Raw genomic sequence first — 16,780 nt, forward strand, 5'->3', positions numbered from 1 at the left:
TATCTTAACTGCTGCAACGGGTTGAGCTTTCGATATCAGAGGGCGGTTGTTCTTGTGCCAGCAGACTAAAGCATATTTTTCGTGCAAAGGAAATGACGAAGTCGAGAAGCACGGACATCGAGCATTATGCGGGATACTTGAATGGTGCCACGAAGCAATTCTTAGTAAGACCGGCAAGTGCAACTGTAAATAGGACAAAGAGGCAACCACACGACTACCCAGTCCCTCCCTCCTCCCTCCTACCATCGTCATTTTATGTGCCTCCATAGATCATATTGTACTACGTGCTGCATCTCTTCTAAGTCCTTTGGGTGACAACATCGATATTCACATTGTCTACTATCCATCATGTCGGATCCATACCACCAATATTACTACAATAACCAGAACGATCATCCCCAGTATGACTACTATGGTCATGGTCAGCAAGCTGCTGGATACAGATACGGAGATCCCCCTGGCGGTTATCCCTCACCACAATACCAGCAAGAACAGCCTTCGCAGTATGCACACAACCCGACTCCTGTATGTCCATCTCTGCTCAATATTTCCCTTTCCGTATTCGCATGCTTTATGTGTCGAGAATGCATCCATGAAGTTAACGAGCTGATTATTCCTTTAGCCTACCAACAATCAGTATGCGAACCCATTCCCCGGCAGCTATCCTGCACAAAATCAGCCAAGCTATGCACCTCCCTGCGACGCAAGGCAACCAGGTGGAGAATATTGGCATGAGCAGAACTCGCCTTATCCACCACAGCCTTCGCATCAGCAAGGCCAGAATGCGTCCTACTATCAAACGCAGTCAGAGCCTGTTCCTCCGACAAACCCATCCGAGGGTGAAAAGGGTTTTGTCTCGAATGCAGCAGGCGCGGTAGGTGGAGGCGCTTTAGGTCACAAACTGGGAGGTGGGATGCTCGGTGTCGCAGGAGGTGCATTGGCAGGAGCTGCAGGCATGAGTATCGCAAGTAAACTGTGAGTCTACCAGTGATGATGGCTGTATACATGCGCTAATATGTGCTTTTACCAGACGTAAGAAGCATAAGAAGAAGCACCATGGCAAGGGTTCTGGTCGTCGGTCAGCGTCAAGTTCGAGCTCCAGTTCCAGCTCAAGCTCGAGTTCAAGTTCCTCTAGCGATAGTGATTAGTTGAGTGCGGGCCGTGTCTTTATGCTTTTCCTTTATGTTCTGTTTGTGTTGAATACTCCCTTGGTTATTCGTTATTACTGGTAGGGAACATGTTCCTGTATTCGTAAATCAGATTGTCAGTCGACGAGTCAGTGCGTAATGGCAAGATATCTTGTTTGGCATCATAGAGGGGTTATTTGAGTACTAGTGTTAGAAGGGTTGGTATGTAGTAGTGTCCCGTAGCTCTGCAACTTCAAGCAGGGACTATAATAACGAAGAAAGAGGCTATACCATTGTCGGATATAGGTCCAGGGATATGTTTGGGTGGACGGGAGCCAAAACAAAAAAGCCAAAAAGGAAATTCGAGTGCATCATCCGTGAATCGAACACGGGCCTCATCGATGGCAACGATGAATTCTACCACTAGACCAATGATGCTGTTCATATCAGAATCCTTCAAATCTTGTTACTTATTCCAGCAACTAATCTATCCTCAATAATTTCCATGATACGAGTACACGAAACGAATCCAGATAGCTATTTTCTGAATCTCTTGGTATCTTTTTGCATGTAAGAAACTGTCCCTTGTTAAAGTGCCACTGCGACCATACAATTATCTTCCTGAAGTACAACAACTACCTACGATGTACGTATCTCGTCAGTCGGTCTCGGAATCTACCGTCTATAGATCACGATATATCAAAGACCGTCGTCATGTGTCCTCGCCATGCCCTAACTGAATCACGTAGATGTGTCCAAGCTATGAAAGCATCAGACGGTATGAGTTGGGCAAAGGCCAGAGGTATGTAAGGATGGTTCTTGCGCATTGTCAATATTCCTAACGCAGTTCTGAAGCGCGAAGCACCCGTGCTACGTCCCAAGCAAGTAAATATGATGAAGAACGGAGAACACGGCTTTGATGTTAAGATGAGCTTAGAATTGAAGTAGATGAATGCGATCTAGAACATGATTATCCTTGTGGCGCTGGCTACTTCAAGTACTCAGCCTCTTGACTCTTCCATGGTTAGATGTAGATGAGTCGGAAGGACCTGAGTCTAGAGCTAGCTTGACTTTGTTCATTACTGCACGATGTCGCGGATCGGAACTGAGTAATATGTAATACAAGGCGTTTGGCAAGAGCGACGCGATGCGATTGTTTGATAGCCAGTAGCTGATGTGTCGTTTGATGTCCAGAATATAGTAAATCTGCCCTACCAAGGGAGCTGAAGGTTTACACCCGAGGTAACACCAAAATGGATAATGTGTCGATGGAAGTCTGGTTATGAATGACTCATCATGAGATAGCCATGATATTTAGTGAACGTAGAGGAAGACTCGTATCTGTCAAACACTTTTAAAAGATTTGCCATCTCGCGAGAGAAGAGAAGAGTATTGGATGTGCACTGTAGAAACTGCGAGGTGTCGGTAGAAGAACAACGTGTCGACCCACCATCATGGGCGAATAGCGCTCACAGGTGCAAAGAAGGTTCCTACTTCCACCATTATTGTGGCAATAATGTGGTTGCCAGTTGCCACTACAGATTTGGGTATTTTCGCGGGGGATAAGGAAAGGAAGGGGATCCGGAGAAAATTGAACTCAAAATTCAATAGTCGATAAGAGCGATAAGAGAGGGGCCCCCATATTCTGACGGTGCACATCATAAGGCACGGCTCCCCTGTTGGCTGAGGCGGCAGGTCTGGATGTCACTGAAGATGGGCTGTGAAGGTTTCAACACGCCAATCAGTAACAAACATAAAGAAAAAGAGAGAAAAAAAAAAGTTAAGTATAGCTATCTATTTTTGAATGCGGTGAGAAAAGCCTGAGTCAGACAAATGGCGGTGATGCGTCGTCTCCTGCAATAAACCATTGTTTCAGGCGTGAGTTGCGACGCTTGAACCCCGGAATTATGCCTGAGAATGTTTAGTCTCCCATCCCTTTGTGTTTGGCAATAACAAGGCCTCCGTGACTCTCTGGGGAGCAATCTCCGGGCGCAAAAGTATAATGCTCCCTTCCCTGACAACATGGTTATGCTTCGGGCAGGATTTCCCCAGGTCTGCCTGCACCTTACCGTTACCCATCCCAAGTCCGGGGAAAATATTGTCAGGCTTGCTTCGCTTATGGCGGAGTAAACATCTTCACATGTGGATGCCAGCGTAGCAAAGCTGTGAGGACAATTCAGTACTCACTCTTAAGACTAGCCAGTCATCAATAACCATTAGTTATTCATACCTTGAGCCAGTCTAGGCTGACGGGCGAAAACGGAGAACGATCTGGCTCTGGGCCATGGCTCTTGGTAACTCTAACGAAGTAAAAATTCTTGATTATTTTTATTTCTATTTTTTTTTCCCCTTCTATTATTCCTTTTCTGAAGGGGGGCTGCGCCACTTCACCCCCGGAATGATCAGAGGTGGCGACCGGCATGAAAAGCAGCAGTATCTGCAGGGCCAACCAAGCCATGATTACAAGGAGGGGCGGAGACTAACCGGCCGCAGTGGATTATCATCTCGCTATCTATCAGGATGGTTGCATCCCCGGAGTCATGGCGTGTCAAGGACATTTTCAAGGGATGCGCCAGCATGCAGCGCCACCACGGTTATAATGAAAGGCGGTTTTTTAGATACTTCTTGTGGTAGGGAGGATTCTGCGACGTTCCAAGTATCCTAGGAAGCACCGATAAGGGGCGGAAAGGGTTGTACAGAAACCGGCTGTGTTCAAGGCCCTCTCAGCCCTGTCAAAGAAAGGGGCACTTGTTGATGCTTGCAAATGGCTTGATGATCTGAAAGGGGATTGGCTGGCAGCCCATCCCATATGATACAAACTAGAAAGTATGCAAAAATAATCATATTCCCTTTAGACGGGGTAATATCGGTCGGGGAAGACTATCCATGATCCTCCAAGATGTCCGCTCCCACTGCTCCATCTCCGCTGATTCCCGCACGGAAAAGAGTCGGGACGAGCGGCAGGGAGGCGACCGCCAGAAATAACCTTCAATGATCCATGATGGCAGCAGGCAAGGCCGTGAGGATGGAGCCAACGTGATGGTTGAGCAGCAACCAGGGCAACCTTGGCTGAGGGTTCAACGCAGCTGACTCAGCGAAAGACGGGAATCCAGCCAATCAGCGAATGCAGATTGGGTCATTCACGAGCCACGGTTGGTTGCTTCGACAGCCCATCGCCGCTACACCGGAAACGAAGTTAGTGCGGGACAATTTCTAAGGAACAGCGAAAAATTTTTCATTAAAAGAGATTTTCTGGGACTGGCGGCGGGACTGAAAAAAAGTTGGGCGGCGAAACGCAGGCCACAAAGCGATAAATATCACTTTCCTCCACCCACCTTCGCTTCCCCCCCCTCCTCCCTCCCTCTCTCTCTCCATCCTTCATCTCTCTCTTCTAAGAGGTTTGCTCCTCTATCTTCAAAAAATTTGTTTTGTTTTTTTGTCGTCTTTCAGACGAAAAAAATAGATTTCGCTTGTGCGGCCGTGTTAGAGCGTTTGCTGCGTCCTGTGAATTTTTCCAGACGCGGTTTCGTGGGCCCGCCACCTCTTATCGAGATACCCTAATAGAACGCTTTCCACCCGTTCTCGCTTCTTTTCTCCTCCTTTTCCTTCTTCCTTTTTCTTCTCTCCGACGTTACGATATCGTCTTTCACGAACAAAATGCCTGCTGTTGATGTTTCGTCCGTTCCTGCTGTCTCCGGCAAGGAGACTGCTCAGTCTGTCGCTGTCCTTGAGGACCTCATCAAGAACCTCAACATCTCTTCCTCCCAGGATGAGGTGAACGCTGCTGCCGACAACCTGGCCCACCTGTTCAGCGGCCCTATCCCCGAGCAGGCTCTCCCCCTCAAGTATGTATAACCTCTACAAGATACCCCGCTATGCCGTCTAGGTGGCGGATGGCTAACGTGAAAAATTTTTCAGGGCTGTCGAGACCTTCCAGAAGCAGCTCAGCAACAAGAAGGATGCTGTTGTCCGTGAGCGTGCCTGCGAGGGTATCCGTGCTATTGCCTCCCACGCCACTATCGCTCCTGGTGTCGAGCCTCACCTCGTCACCCTCCTCGGCCCCGTCCTTGCCGCCGTCGGTGACAAGATGGTTCCCGTCAAGAACGCCGCCCAGGGTGCTGCCCTCGCCATCGTGAAGGGTGTCAACGGCAACGCCGTCAAGGCTGTCCTTCCCCCCATCCTCGAGTCCCTCGCCAACGCCCAGAAGTGGCAGGAGAAGCTGGCTGCTCTCGAGTGCATCAACGCTCTCGTTGAGACTGCCCCTGCTCAGCTCTCTTTCCGTGTCCCCGAGCTCATCCCCGTTGTCTCTGAGGCCATGTGGGACACCAAGGCCGACATCAAGAAGGCTGCCTACGCTACCATGGAGAAGGTCTGCGGTCTGATCGTCAACAAGGATATCGAGCGTTTCATTCCCGAGCTCATCAAGTGTATCGCCAAGCCCGAGAACGTCCCCGAGACCGTTCACTTGCTCGGTGCTACCACTTTCGTCTCCGATGTCACCGGACCCACCCTCGCCATCATGGTTCCCCTGCTGGACCGTGGTCTGGTTGAGCGTGAGACTGCCATCAAGCGTAAGTCCGCTGTCATTGTTGACAACATGTGTAAGCTTGTGGAGGACCCCCAGATTGTCGCTCCCTTCTTGCCCAAGTTGATGCCCCGTCTCGAGAAGAACTACGAGACCCTGGCCGATCCTGAGGCTCGTGGTAAGACCAAGCAGGGTCTGGATACCCTGTGCCGTGTCGGTGATGTCAAGAACGGCAAGATCCCCGAGATCTCCACCGCTGGTGACATCTCCACCGTCTCCGCTATCCTCAAGGAGATCCTCTCCTCCAAGTTCTCCGCCCAGGCTGAGAAGGCCGAGTCCGTCATCACCTACGTTGCTGCCATCGCTGGTCAGCTCGTCGACGAGAAGGACGCTGAGGTCACCAGCTGGACCCAGAACGCCCTCCCCTACATCGCCGCCATCGTCGGTGATGAGGAGGCCAAGCCCATCGTCGAGACCCTCCGCAAGCGCGCCTCCCCCGGTGCCGCTGCTGAGGATGAGGTTCTCTCCGACGAGGAGGAGGGTGAGGATCTGTGCAACTGCACTTTCTCCCTGGCCTACGGTGCCAAGATTCTGCTGAACCAGACCAGCCTCCGCCTCAAGCGTGGTCAGCGTTACGGTCTGCTCGGCCCCAACGGTACCGGTAAGACCACCCTCATGCGTGCCATCAACAACGAGCAGCTTGAGGGTTTCCCCAAGAAGGATGAGGTCAAGACCGTCTACGTCGAGCACGACTTGGATGCTGCCGACACTGAGCAGACCGTCATTGGCTGGACCATCAAGAAGCTCCGCGAGGTCGGTGTCGAGACCAGCCAGGCGGACGTTGAGGCCAAGCTCGAAGAGTTCGGTTTCCTGCGTGAGCAGTTCGAGGGTCCCATCACCTCCCTCTCCGGTGGTTGGAAGATGAAGCTGGCTCTGGCCCGTGCCGTCTTCGAGTCCCCCGATATCCTGCTGCTCGATGAGCCTACCAACCACTTGGACGTCAAGAACGTCGCCTGGTTGGAGAACTACCTGTGCACCTCCCCCTGCACTTCCATCATCGTCTCCCACGACAGCAAGTTCTTGGACAACGTCATCCAGCACGTCGTCCACTACGAGCGCTTCAAGCTCAAGCGTTACCGTGGTAACCTGAGCGAGTTCGTCAAGCGTGTCCCCTCTGCTCGCTCCTACTACGAGCTGGGTGCCTCCGAGCTCGAGTTCAAGTTCCCCGAGCCCGGTTTCCTTGAGGGTGTCAAGACCAAGGCCAAGGCCATCATCCGTGTCAACAACATGTCCTTCCAGTACCCCGGCACCCCCAAGCCCCAGCTCACCGACATCTCCTTCCAGGTCTCCCTGGGCTCCCGTATTGCCGTCATCGGTCCCAACGGTGCTGGTAAATCTACCCTGGTCAACGTCCTGACCGGTGAGTTGATCCCCACCACTGGTGACGTCTACCAGCACGAGAACATCCGTATCGCCTACATCAAGCAGCACGCTTTCGCTCACATTGATAACCACCTCGATTCCACTCCCTCCGAGTACATCCAGTGGCGTTTCCAGACCGGTGAGGACCGTGAGACCATGGACCGTGCCAACAAGATCGTCACCGACGAGGATGAGAAGGCCATGGACAAGATCTACAAGATCGAGGGCCAGTTCCGTCGTGTCATTGGTATCCACGCTCGTCGTAAGTTCAAGAACAGCTACGAGTACGAGTGCTCGTTCTCGCTGGGTGAGAACATCGGCATGAAGAGCGAGCGCTGGACTCCCATGATGACCACCGACAACGCCTGGATTCCCCGTAACGAGATCATGCAGTCCCACGCCAAGATGGTTGCCGAGGTTGACCAGAAGGAGGCCCTTGCCAGCGGTCAGTTCCGTCCTCTCGTCCGTAAGGAGATTGAGGCCCACTGCGAGCAGTTCGGTCTCGATGCTGAGCTGGTTTCCCACTCCCGCATGCGCGGTCTGTCCGGTGGTCAGCGTGTCAAGGTCGTCCTTGCTGCCTGCTCTTGGCAGCGTCCCCACGTCATCGTCCTTGATGAGCCTACTAACTACCTGGACCGTGACTCCCTGGGTGCTCTGTCCAAGGCTCTGAAGAGCTTCGAGGGTGGTGTCATCATCATCACTCACTCCCGTGAGTTCACTGAGAACCTCACCGAGGAAGTCTGGGCCGTCGTCGACGGTAAGATGACTCCTTCCGGTCACAACTGGGTTCAGGGACAGGGTTCCGGTCCCCGTCTTGAGGCCAAGGATGGTCCCGAGGAGGTGGTCGATGCTATGGGCAACAAGACAGTTGTCGAGAAAAAGAAGAAGCTCACTTCTGCTGAGCTTAGAAAGAAGAGAAAGGAGCGTATGGCTCGTAAGAAGCGTGGAGAGGATGTTTCTGACGACGAGGATATCTGAATTTGAGGTTGTAGCTCGTTTGGACGATTTTTATAGAGGTTACGGTCGTATGAAATCAAAATTCGCTTAATGACCAAAAGTTGGTGCTTTCCGAGTAAAATAACTTGATAGGAAGACGCAGCAATGCTTGTAGAACCGTTAGATAAGTTTGTTTTTCGAATTGCTTTAATATTGCGCTAGATATAAGACTTTGTTGCGATCCATATGTCGATGCGGGTTTGCCAAGACTTGGTGTTGAGGTTCAGGTGAGGTTGATGTTGGCGGTGAAGAATGGCAGAACTCGGACTTCATCAGCAGAGCCTCACCTCACCACACCACACAGACCCACTGCCTGACCATTCTTTGACATAACCAAGCGTTGCACAGTGATCTACCCTACTCGTGTCAGTCTAGAGAAGTCCCATCGTCTTCACTTCTTTGCTTCAAGGCATTGCGAAGCATCCTACCCTTACGCGATCTCTACTGCATCTTTCTACTAACTAGTATCACTGTAGCACTTAGTAGTACTAAATATGTAGTTTTCAAAGGACTTTCAGCTATGTTAAGCACTCACCTCACAGATACCCCTCCAGGAAGCACACCGCCAAGCAGCCATGCGATTTCTCACATTATAAATTTCCTGCGATAGTTGAGGTTCTACCGCAAGAAGGCATATTACTACCCGACACTGTGCCTTTGTGGCCTCTTCCTATACCTTCTTTCTCTCATTTTTGCATCCTCGCCTTTCTGGATCTGGAGCGACATATGCGTCTTGGTTATTCATCACCCCCCTACCCTCTTGGACTAGTACGAGCTTCTGTTCTCTTACTCTATTGGATGTCCTGTTTGCCTCGAGCAGCTAGTGGCTCCCATGAGCGCCATCTACCATTCGACACTTAAGCTCATTACTATCGCACAGACAGATAATACTCAGGATGAACGAACGGAAGACCTAGTCCTGGTCGATTTGACTCTGAGCAGCCAATTCCACGTATAGACTGCATCTGCACTTGGATTTTTGTGTGAATCTGCATTCTATCATTCAATAAGACCTACACCAACTAGAGCCTCGCTCCTTACATTCATACCTCATTTTATGCCTTCCGTGCACTGCGGATGGGTATTTTTGGGAATCTTCACGTAGATAGGCACATCATCAGACCCTTCGTCTGCTATAAAGCCTCGTTCTCCGATCCTTCGCCTTCATCTTCCTAATTTGCCTCACATCAAGCTTAACCCCCGATTTCACATATGGCGGAGTCCTAACATACTTCCCCGCACCTCGTCTGGTATTCGTTCTCCAAGGAACGTTTCTTAGGGCTACCTTTCCCTATTTGGAGGTTATTACAGCCTACCCGGAGCCTCATTTTGAGCCGCCCTTTATTTCAACCTCCATCCCGCTCGCATATCTGCAGCCAAAGTCGGGAGGGGTCTGCTGATACCGTTCCATTCAAGAAAGATACGTGTCATTGAGCAAAGCATAGTCGCATATCTACTACTAGGAGACATGTAGGGGACAATGTTGACACGCAATTGCGTTGATGGGCCTATTAACGCCCAAATCATCGCGGCGGTTCTTCGTCAGGCCAGTTGTTGCTACCGCATCATATCATCAGCGATCTAGATCCAAAATGGCAAGCTGCGTACGATAGCTTGCATTGGCCAGTAACATAACAAGGCAAGGTGCCATCCGGCAAAGATCCCTCCCTACCTACGATGCAAAGCGTCATACGAACGGCAAGTTCGTCGCGACTAAAGGAACTCCTGGCTACAACAATCGCAGGGTATAACAAGCCATTTAAGACGAAATGGGTTCAAAAAAAATTGTGATGTTAAAGGGTATGAAGAAGCCGACAAGAAAGGTATCCTACCAAAGAAGGGGTAACCGACACTGGAAGAGCAATACTAAGCTGCGTTGAAACGAGTTATCGATAGAGAGGCCGTTACTCCAGACGGATAGCGAAAATGAGAAAACGCACCGACGCAGAGAAGTTGATATTGAACCATCGCAGACATTGCGAAGAAGATCAACAGGCTTACGAAACCACTTATTTGCGGGCAGTTAGCAATTCCTCCTGGTGCAGCTTATTCGACTTTTTTCCGGCGAAATAGAGACTAGGCAATTTGAGACCACTCTTTCTGATATCTAAGCACTCATATTTACTGGCTAGTAACAAGCGAGCCATTATCTGACATACCTAGAATAGTAAATGAATAGAGGAAAGTGTCCGCACTCGGTCAGTGACTAGGTAAAGAAGACTAGTAAGCGTTCTACCTTGCCCAGCAAGCATTTACTAACTCTAAGATACTCCTTGCAGGAAGAAGAAGAAGCCCCTGGTTTTCAAAGCAGCTTCTGTGGACATTAGGATTAACGAGAAAATATCATCTCAACTTTCAATATCCTGAATATATATTGATATGTTAGATCGTGATGAAAATATCGGCTCTTCCCTGTCTCTCGTACTCCTGTGGCTACACGTCACGTCAGAGCAAATGGAGTCGGCCAACGATCTTTCGAAATATTTCGACAATGGGATCATAGACACGGAGCCTGTGACGGCTGAGTCCACTGAGGAACAGCTCCTAGCTACATTTTCTTGGCCTCAGTAGATACGCAAGTGCTACAAGAACCGCTTCTGGACATCAATAGGAGGCTCGCTAAAACAAAGCCCCCCTGAACATGACAGTCGGTGCAGTCCCTCCGAGCTGGAGGTCTTGACGCAGTAAGTATGGGAAAGAACACGCTGATATTCATTCTTAACAGTATCAAATCGAGTCTGTTCCCCTAAGCTGATATCTCCTAAGAGAGCATTCAGGGGAGAATCCAGAAGCAGGAAGGTTCGCATTCTGTCATGCTATCAATCCAGTAGCTAAGCTAGTATATAAAGATATTCAGGATAGAATAGGTCTGCTCTCTTAACGCGAACCTCTCTGCTTCTGGATTCTCCTCTGAATGCTCTCTTAGGAGATATCAGCTTAGGGGAACAGACTCGATTTGATACTGTTAAGAATGAATATCAGCGTGTTCTTTCCCACACTTATTGCGTCAAGACCTCCAGCTCGGAGGGGGTAAAGCAGTCGGACATTCAAAGGGACTGTAAACGATCATATGGTGGTAAGCGCTTTAGTGGGTGGCTTATACAATGTTGAAGACAAAGAAGAGGGGAGGAGGTTAATTATTACCAACTCACTATCCACAGAGATTTCTAAGCGGAATACGAGGCGACTTTGAAGTGATTGACACTAGAACGAGCGGCATGCACAAGAAATTATGGGATTGAAGAATCGTGGCACAGCTCGCCTGGATGCGGAGTATCGTACTTTACATTCTCTAGACAAACTGAACGATTCAATTCCGACAAGGCACTCAGTTAATTAAACATACTTTCGTATATTATAGTCACTCAAAAGTAGGTTAGTCCGATGCTGGGTAATATAGAATTTTCTGCAATAATTGCTAGGGCACGGGATCTCATTGGCTCGGAATAGAACTAGTTTCGGAGTTGAAGTCTCGTGCATCGGAGTCGGAATAGCAACATCTCTTACGGTTCTCGACTTCAGGCAGCATTCTAGACTACACTTTAGCCATAGCTAATATGATTTTGGCTATGATAGAACATGTGTCAGATTCTGCCTGCTCAAGGCAGTGCCTTTGTCTGGCTGCGTCACACACGGTACAACCTCAGGCATTGAGTCATCGTAGGCTCGGCGCGCCTTAACAACGTCGACTAAGACTTAATTACTCCAAAGCCACATCGAGACCAGTCCGACTATGCTGTTTTAGTACCCCGACCGATTGCCATCCCACTTCAATGCAAACTCAAAGGGCGTCGTCACCCACCTCTCAACAATATCAGGCAGATCTTGACCTCCATTCCTTCTCGAGTCAGAGAGCGGCGTCCCCAATGGCGGCCACCGCACTGGGTTAGCGCCTCGTGTTGACACCCAACCACACGCCCTTCGCTCCTTGGTATGCGGCCTACCACATCATGGGTGGGCCACACCAAGCAATGGCTTGCGCTGATGATTCACCAAGATAAGTTGCAGTCTAAACTAAGCATCTGACTATGTAGGGTGCTGTCCGATTGCTAAGCCTCGATCATTTGCTCAGACGTCAGGGTGGGTCGTCGTGGATTTTACTCCGCGGGCTTCGGACTAAATCCATCATCACGGAATGGACGCATGCATCAGTATATAAGGACCATGGAAACCGCCTGGCAGCCTTGCTTCGTGTGCTTCAGATCTCAGCTATTAAGAACCTTCTAGATTATTTGTGACTGTTCATACTCATCATCTACTGTCTTACTTGACTCTTTATACAACCACCACCACCACCACTACTACTACTACTACTCCATTTGAACTATATATCCACCCAGACTGGTAACCAGTGCTACCAGCAAAACCATACACTTCCTTCCTCAAGCATTTCGAAAAATACAACCGAAACCATGCCTGAATCAGTCAAGTCCACCTCCACCTTCGATGACGCATCCTCCAGCTACAGCGTCTCCTCCACCGCATCAACATTGAAAGACCTCAAAGCCACGAGCAAGAAGTGGCTACCTAGCAAGGGAAAGAAGGAGGAGGCCAAGTCAGCTACGCCTAAGCCTGCCTCACCTAAGCCTGCCAAAGAAAAGAGCCGTGCCCCGTCCACCAACTACACGACTCTCGCGACGTACTTGTCTTTGAAATGAAGGCCTATCTGCAGTTGGGTGCTGGACATACAACATGGATGAGGAGGAAAGAGAACTTTAATTATAACGAGGATATGCGCGTGCTTTATATAGACTTTGTTCATTCGCTGGGTTTGTGCTATGATAATGGCGTCGGAGTTGGATAAAAGCTGCTTTGATGATTTTGTTGCTACATGACTGGGGAAGACTTGCTTGTGGATTCACAGACCTAATCGGACGCTTAATTCTTGTCATCACTTCTTGTAATTAGAATAATTATCATTGCTTCGTCTAAACTGTCATCCTTTGTACTGTTGTATAGATCTAGGGTCCGCACACCCACTAGTGCTACAAAGGGCCATTAATTAATCGGGACTAGCGCGTCCGCGGCGCGTCGCACGCGTCGCAGATCAACTCCATCAATCTATCATTGCATCAAACAGCCCACTCGACATCATCAATTCACGCCGGAGTAGATACTCCATAATAATTAATATCAACCCAAATGACAGCAGAGTTTCTTTGATGACGACGTCGCCCCCGTCCATCCCTCCCTCCTTCGATCCGGCCATCCATCTTCATTCCGAGGGAGACCCTCCCGAACCCCCCTCCGACACCTTCTCCGACGAACTTGAGGCATTGAATTTCCAACAGGAAGAAAATACGCGCAAAGGGATAGTTATTCAGCACCGGTCGTGGAATTTGTCTGATGTCTTTCGCAGTGACGAGGATATAAGGCCTGGTAGACTCCACGATCTACAGCGTTGGGTAACATCAACTGATTGAGATCAGATACTCCGACACGAACGTCCAAGCGGAAGAACATCTACTCTCCTATCCGAACACTCACCTTGCTGCCGTCTTCTCCTCCATCTGCTATTAGAATGCCGCTCATTGCATCCCCCGCTCCCTTCCCGTCGAGCGCTCCGTCGCCGGAGTCGCAGAAAAGAAAGAATGAAGAGCAATCGCAAACTGAAGAGCCCAAGCGGCAGAAGATTATGGGCGGATTCTTGGATGAGGCAGACGACGATGATGATTGGGATGCCTTTAACGACGCGCAACTAAGAAGCGAGTTTCAGGTGCAGGAGGACATTATTCAACAGCCGCCTGTTGAACTCCCTGAAATCCCGAGGCCGTCTCAACTGCCAACAGAATCGACTCCCAGGCCAGCGTCTACTGCGCCAGACCTTGACCCCACTCCCGTTCCGGAACAGAGCACAATTACGTCACTTCCCTCACGAAGACCATATCGATCAATCCAAATAAAGACCTGCTCGGGCAAGACGCACCATGTTTCGTTGAAGAAACCCGCACCGCGGGTCAGCTACGAAAGACTTGTTGCTGGTCGCTCCGTGACTGCCCCTGGGAGGGCTCAGAAGAGCTACTACGGTATTGATATCCACAGGCTTCTTGATGGAGCTGCGAATGAGCCGGAAGCCCCCCCGGCCGCCGAATCACGACCTGCTCTGACGGTACAACCGTCTATCGAAGCCCCGATCCACGACCAGAAGAGCGCAAAGCTGGCTGCAGCCATGTGGACCGAGAAATACCGCGCACGGAAGTTTACTGAATTGATCGGAGACGAGCGCACGCATCGATCTGTTCTGCGGTGGCTGAAGGCCTGGGAACCTATCGTCTTTCCAAACATCGCTAGGTCGAAGGCGAAGAAGCCGTATGGCAAAGAGGATGAGGAACGGACACATCGGAAGGTTCTACTGCTATGTGGCCCGCCGGGTCTAGGCAAAACTACGTTGGCGCATGTATGTGCTCGACAGGCTGGCTACGAAGTGCTGGAAATCAACGCGAGTGATGATCGAAGCAAGGATGTGGTTAAGGGCAGAATTCGGGATTCCCTGGGTACAGAGAACGTCAAGGGCATGAATGTGGAGATCGGCGAGGAAAAGGTACGCAAGGCAGGACGGCCTGTTTGTGTTGTCGTCGACGAAGTAGACGGCGTCGTCAGCGGATCTGGAGGCGGTGGTGAGGGTGGTTTCATGAAAGCCTTGATCGACCTTGTCTTGCTGGACCAGAAGAATTCGTCAGGCTCCACTGAGCAGACCAAGGGCAGGAAAAAGAAGGGCGACAACTTCCGATTCCTGCGTCCGCTGATCATGGTCTGCAACGATGTCTACCATCCTAGTCTACGACCACTTCGCGCGGCCTCGGTTGCAGAGATCATCCATGTCCGCCAAGCGCCATTGGAGAATGTCGTCACACGCATGAAACGGATCTTCACCGTCGAAGGCATCCCATCCGACAACGATGGCGTCCGACGGCTCTGCGAAGCCTCCTGGGGCCTTGCTCGCCGCAAACAAGGGGGCGTCAAGAGCAGCGGAACGGCAGAAGGCGACATCCGCAGTGTTCTCGTGGCAGCAGAATGGGTGGCGCATAAGCTAAGGAACGAATGCCCATCCACGCTACGGCTGACCCGAAGCTGGCTGGAACAAAAGGTCCTCAGCGCCAACAGTAGTGGCAGTGCCTTCTTCAAGGGTCTAAACCGCGGTGGTGTGCGCGATCTCATCGAACGAGTTTTCACCGAAGGAGCAGGCTTCACGGATGCACCTGTTGGCGTCGACTCCTTCCGCGATCCCTTCTCCAACTCCGAGGACAAAGTACCAGTAGGCGTCGCCGACCTCCGGAAACGCCATGCCATCGAGCGACTACGCGAAATGGTCGACGCCAGCGGCGAGCACGACCGCGCCGTGGCAGAATGCTTTGCGTCCTACCCCCTGCAGAGCTACCAAGACGACACCTTCCTCTCCAAACCCAACGCAGCCTACGACTGGCTACACTTTCACGACACTATGTCCTCCAAGGTCTACACCGCACAAGACTGGGAGCTGAGCGCCTATCTCAGCCAATCTGTCGTAGCATTCCACCATCTCTTCGCCACAGCCCAAGGCAAAGCCAAAGCACCAGAAATCAACGATGAAGAAGAGGAACATCCATTCTCAGGCCCCCGAGCAGACTTTGCAGCCTACGAAGCGCAGAAACAGAACCGAGCCATCCTCACAGAATTCCAATCCGCATTCTCAGCCCCCTTATCCCGCCTCTTCCGGTCCACCGACTCTCTAGTCATCGACCTCATCCCGAACCTCGTCCGGATGCTCTCCCCGGACGTGAAACCAGTCGTGGTCCGCGGCAGCGGCGAGCAACGCAGCGTAGCCAGTGTACGCAAAGAGAGTGAACGCACCCTAATCCAAGCCGCCGTCCGCGTGATGGCCGGTCTAGGCGTGCGATTCGAGAAAGTACGCATCGAGAACGCCGGAGCCCACGGAGGATGGGCCTACCGGATGGAACCGTACGCTCCCTTTTCCTTCCCCTACACTCTACCCCCTACAACCCTTATATAACCAAACTAATCCCGACAGGCCCCTCGACACCTTCATCACATTCTCCAAAACCAAATCCGCCCCCACAGCCAGCGGCTCCGCCCCCGTCCGCTACGCGATTCGCCAAGTCCTAGACCAAGAATACCGCAAAGAGAACATCCGCAAGCAATCCGAACCCCTAACGACATCCAAGATCGGCAAGAAAGCCTCCGGCAAGTCCGCTGACGGACAGTCCAAGGACGACGGCGATGCGAGGAAGCCCGCGCACGGGCCGAACGTGAAACGGGACTTCTTCGGCAGGGTCATCAAGGAGCCGACGCCGCCGCCGTCAGATGAGTCACCTGAGATGGCGAAGCAGAATGAGACGTTGAAGGCGGGCAGACGCGTCTGGGTGACGTATCATGATGGGTTTTCGAATGCGGTCAGGAAACCGATTTCGATGGGAGAGTTGCTGGCAGAGTTGTAGGGTGCATTGTGTGCGGGGCGGGTAATGATTATGATTTGGTATTGTGTACAGCTTGATATCCGGTACTATGGGGTTTAGATGGTAGATATTATTTCTATATTGAGTTAGAGCGTTATTCATATTTGATGAATTAAATAGTTACAGTTAATGACTATCTATAAAGCCTAGTCACATGACGAGGACGAACAAGGGTGGTGACTAAGCGTAACCCGCCAAGCCGGCAGAACAGCGACCGCCTTCCCATGAATTTTTTTTTAATGATAGAAAAATATCCC

The 16,780-nt window shown here is 50.9% G+C and overlaps 8 protein-coding genes and 1 non-coding gene across 9 annotated transcripts; 5 read left to right on the forward strand and 4 right to left on the reverse strand.

Annotated features, from left to right (window-relative positions):
• Nucleotides 1–348: 348 nt before the first annotated feature.
• On the forward strand, nt 349–1,148 carry An07g02600 (uncharacterized protein; the record flags this gene model as incomplete). The annotated part of the gene is made up of 3 exons (XM_001391307.1): nt 349–525; nt 623–975; nt 1,031–1,148. The coding sequence occupies 3 exons, from the start codon at nt 349–351 to the stop codon at nt 1,146–1,148; spliced, it is 648 nt and encodes a 215-aa protein (XP_001391344.1).
• A 346-nt stretch (nt 1,149–1,494) lies between these two features.
• On the reverse strand, nt 1,495–1,565 carry tRNA-Gly (GCC). Its single transcript has one exon. It is a non-coding gene; the product is annotated as a tRNA-Gly (tRNA).
• Nucleotides 1,566–1,841: 276 nt separating this feature from the next.
• On the forward strand, nt 1,842–2,075 carry An07g02620 (hypothetical protein; the record flags this gene model as incomplete). The annotated part of the gene is made up of 2 exons (XM_059748297.1): nt 1,842–1,929; nt 1,975–2,075. The coding sequence occupies 2 exons, from the start codon at nt 1,842–1,844 to the stop codon at nt 2,073–2,075; spliced, it is 189 nt and encodes a 62-aa protein (XP_059600885.1).
• A 1,188-nt stretch (nt 2,076–3,263) lies between these two features.
• Nucleotides 3,264–3,585, reverse strand: An07g02630 (hypothetical protein; the record flags this gene model as incomplete). Its single annotated transcript, XM_059748298.1, has 2 exons — nt 3,264–3,290; nt 3,358–3,585. 2 exons carry the CDS (start codon nt 3,583–3,585, stop codon nt 3,264–3,266), a joined length of 255 nt encoding a protein of 84 aa, XP_059600886.1.
• A 393-nt stretch (nt 3,586–3,978) lies between these two features.
• On the reverse strand, nt 3,979–4,502 carry An07g02640 (hypothetical protein; the record flags this gene model as incomplete). Its single annotated transcript, XM_059748299.1, has 3 exons — nt 3,979–4,191; nt 4,272–4,340; nt 4,449–4,502. 3 exons carry the CDS (start codon nt 4,500–4,502, stop codon nt 3,979–3,981), a joined length of 336 nt encoding a protein of 111 aa, XP_059600887.1.
• Nucleotides 4,503–4,784: 282 nt separating this feature from the next.
• On the forward strand, nt 4,785–8,052 carry An07g02650 (uncharacterized protein; the record flags this gene model as incomplete). The annotated part of the gene is made up of 2 exons (XM_001391311.3): nt 4,785–4,972; nt 5,046–8,052. The coding sequence occupies 2 exons, from the start codon at nt 4,785–4,787 to the stop codon at nt 8,050–8,052; spliced, it is 3,195 nt and encodes a 1,064-aa protein (XP_001391348.1).
• A 384-nt stretch (nt 8,053–8,436) lies between these two features.
• Nucleotides 8,437–10,217, reverse strand: An07g02660 (hypothetical protein; the record flags this gene model as incomplete). Its single annotated transcript, XM_059748300.1, has 8 exons — nt 8,437–8,511; nt 8,606–8,671; nt 8,747–8,873; nt 8,953–9,083; nt 9,194–9,317; nt 9,422–9,578; nt 10,011–10,106; nt 10,196–10,217. 8 exons carry the CDS (start codon nt 10,215–10,217, stop codon nt 8,437–8,439), a joined length of 798 nt encoding a protein of 265 aa, XP_059600888.1.
• A 307-nt stretch (nt 10,218–10,524) lies between these two features.
• On the forward strand, nt 10,525–11,734 carry An07g02670 (hypothetical protein; the record flags this gene model as incomplete). Its single annotated transcript, XM_059748302.1, has 5 exons — nt 10,525–10,637; nt 10,938–11,100; nt 11,279–11,348; nt 11,493–11,578; nt 11,675–11,734. 5 exons carry the CDS (start codon nt 10,525–10,527, stop codon nt 11,732–11,734), a joined length of 492 nt encoding a protein of 163 aa, XP_059600889.1.
• A 748-nt stretch (nt 11,735–12,482) lies between these two features.
• On the forward strand, nt 12,483–16,505 carry An07g02680 (uncharacterized protein; the record flags this gene model as incomplete). Its single annotated transcript, XM_059748303.1, has 7 exons — nt 12,483–12,709; nt 13,220–13,449; nt 13,500–14,575; nt 14,621–14,974; nt 15,035–15,319; nt 15,365–16,008; nt 16,079–16,505. The coding sequence occupies 7 exons, from the start codon at nt 12,483–12,485 to the stop codon at nt 16,503–16,505; spliced, it is 3,243 nt and encodes a 1,080-aa protein (XP_059600890.1).
• Between the last annotated feature and the right edge of the window lie 275 nt (nt 16,506–16,780).

The sequence above is a fragment of the Aspergillus niger genome (assembly GCF_000002855.4).
Source record: "Aspergillus niger supercontig An07".
Classification (NCBI taxonomy): domain Eukaryota; kingdom Fungi; phylum Ascomycota; class Eurotiomycetes; order Eurotiales; family Aspergillaceae; genus Aspergillus; species Aspergillus niger.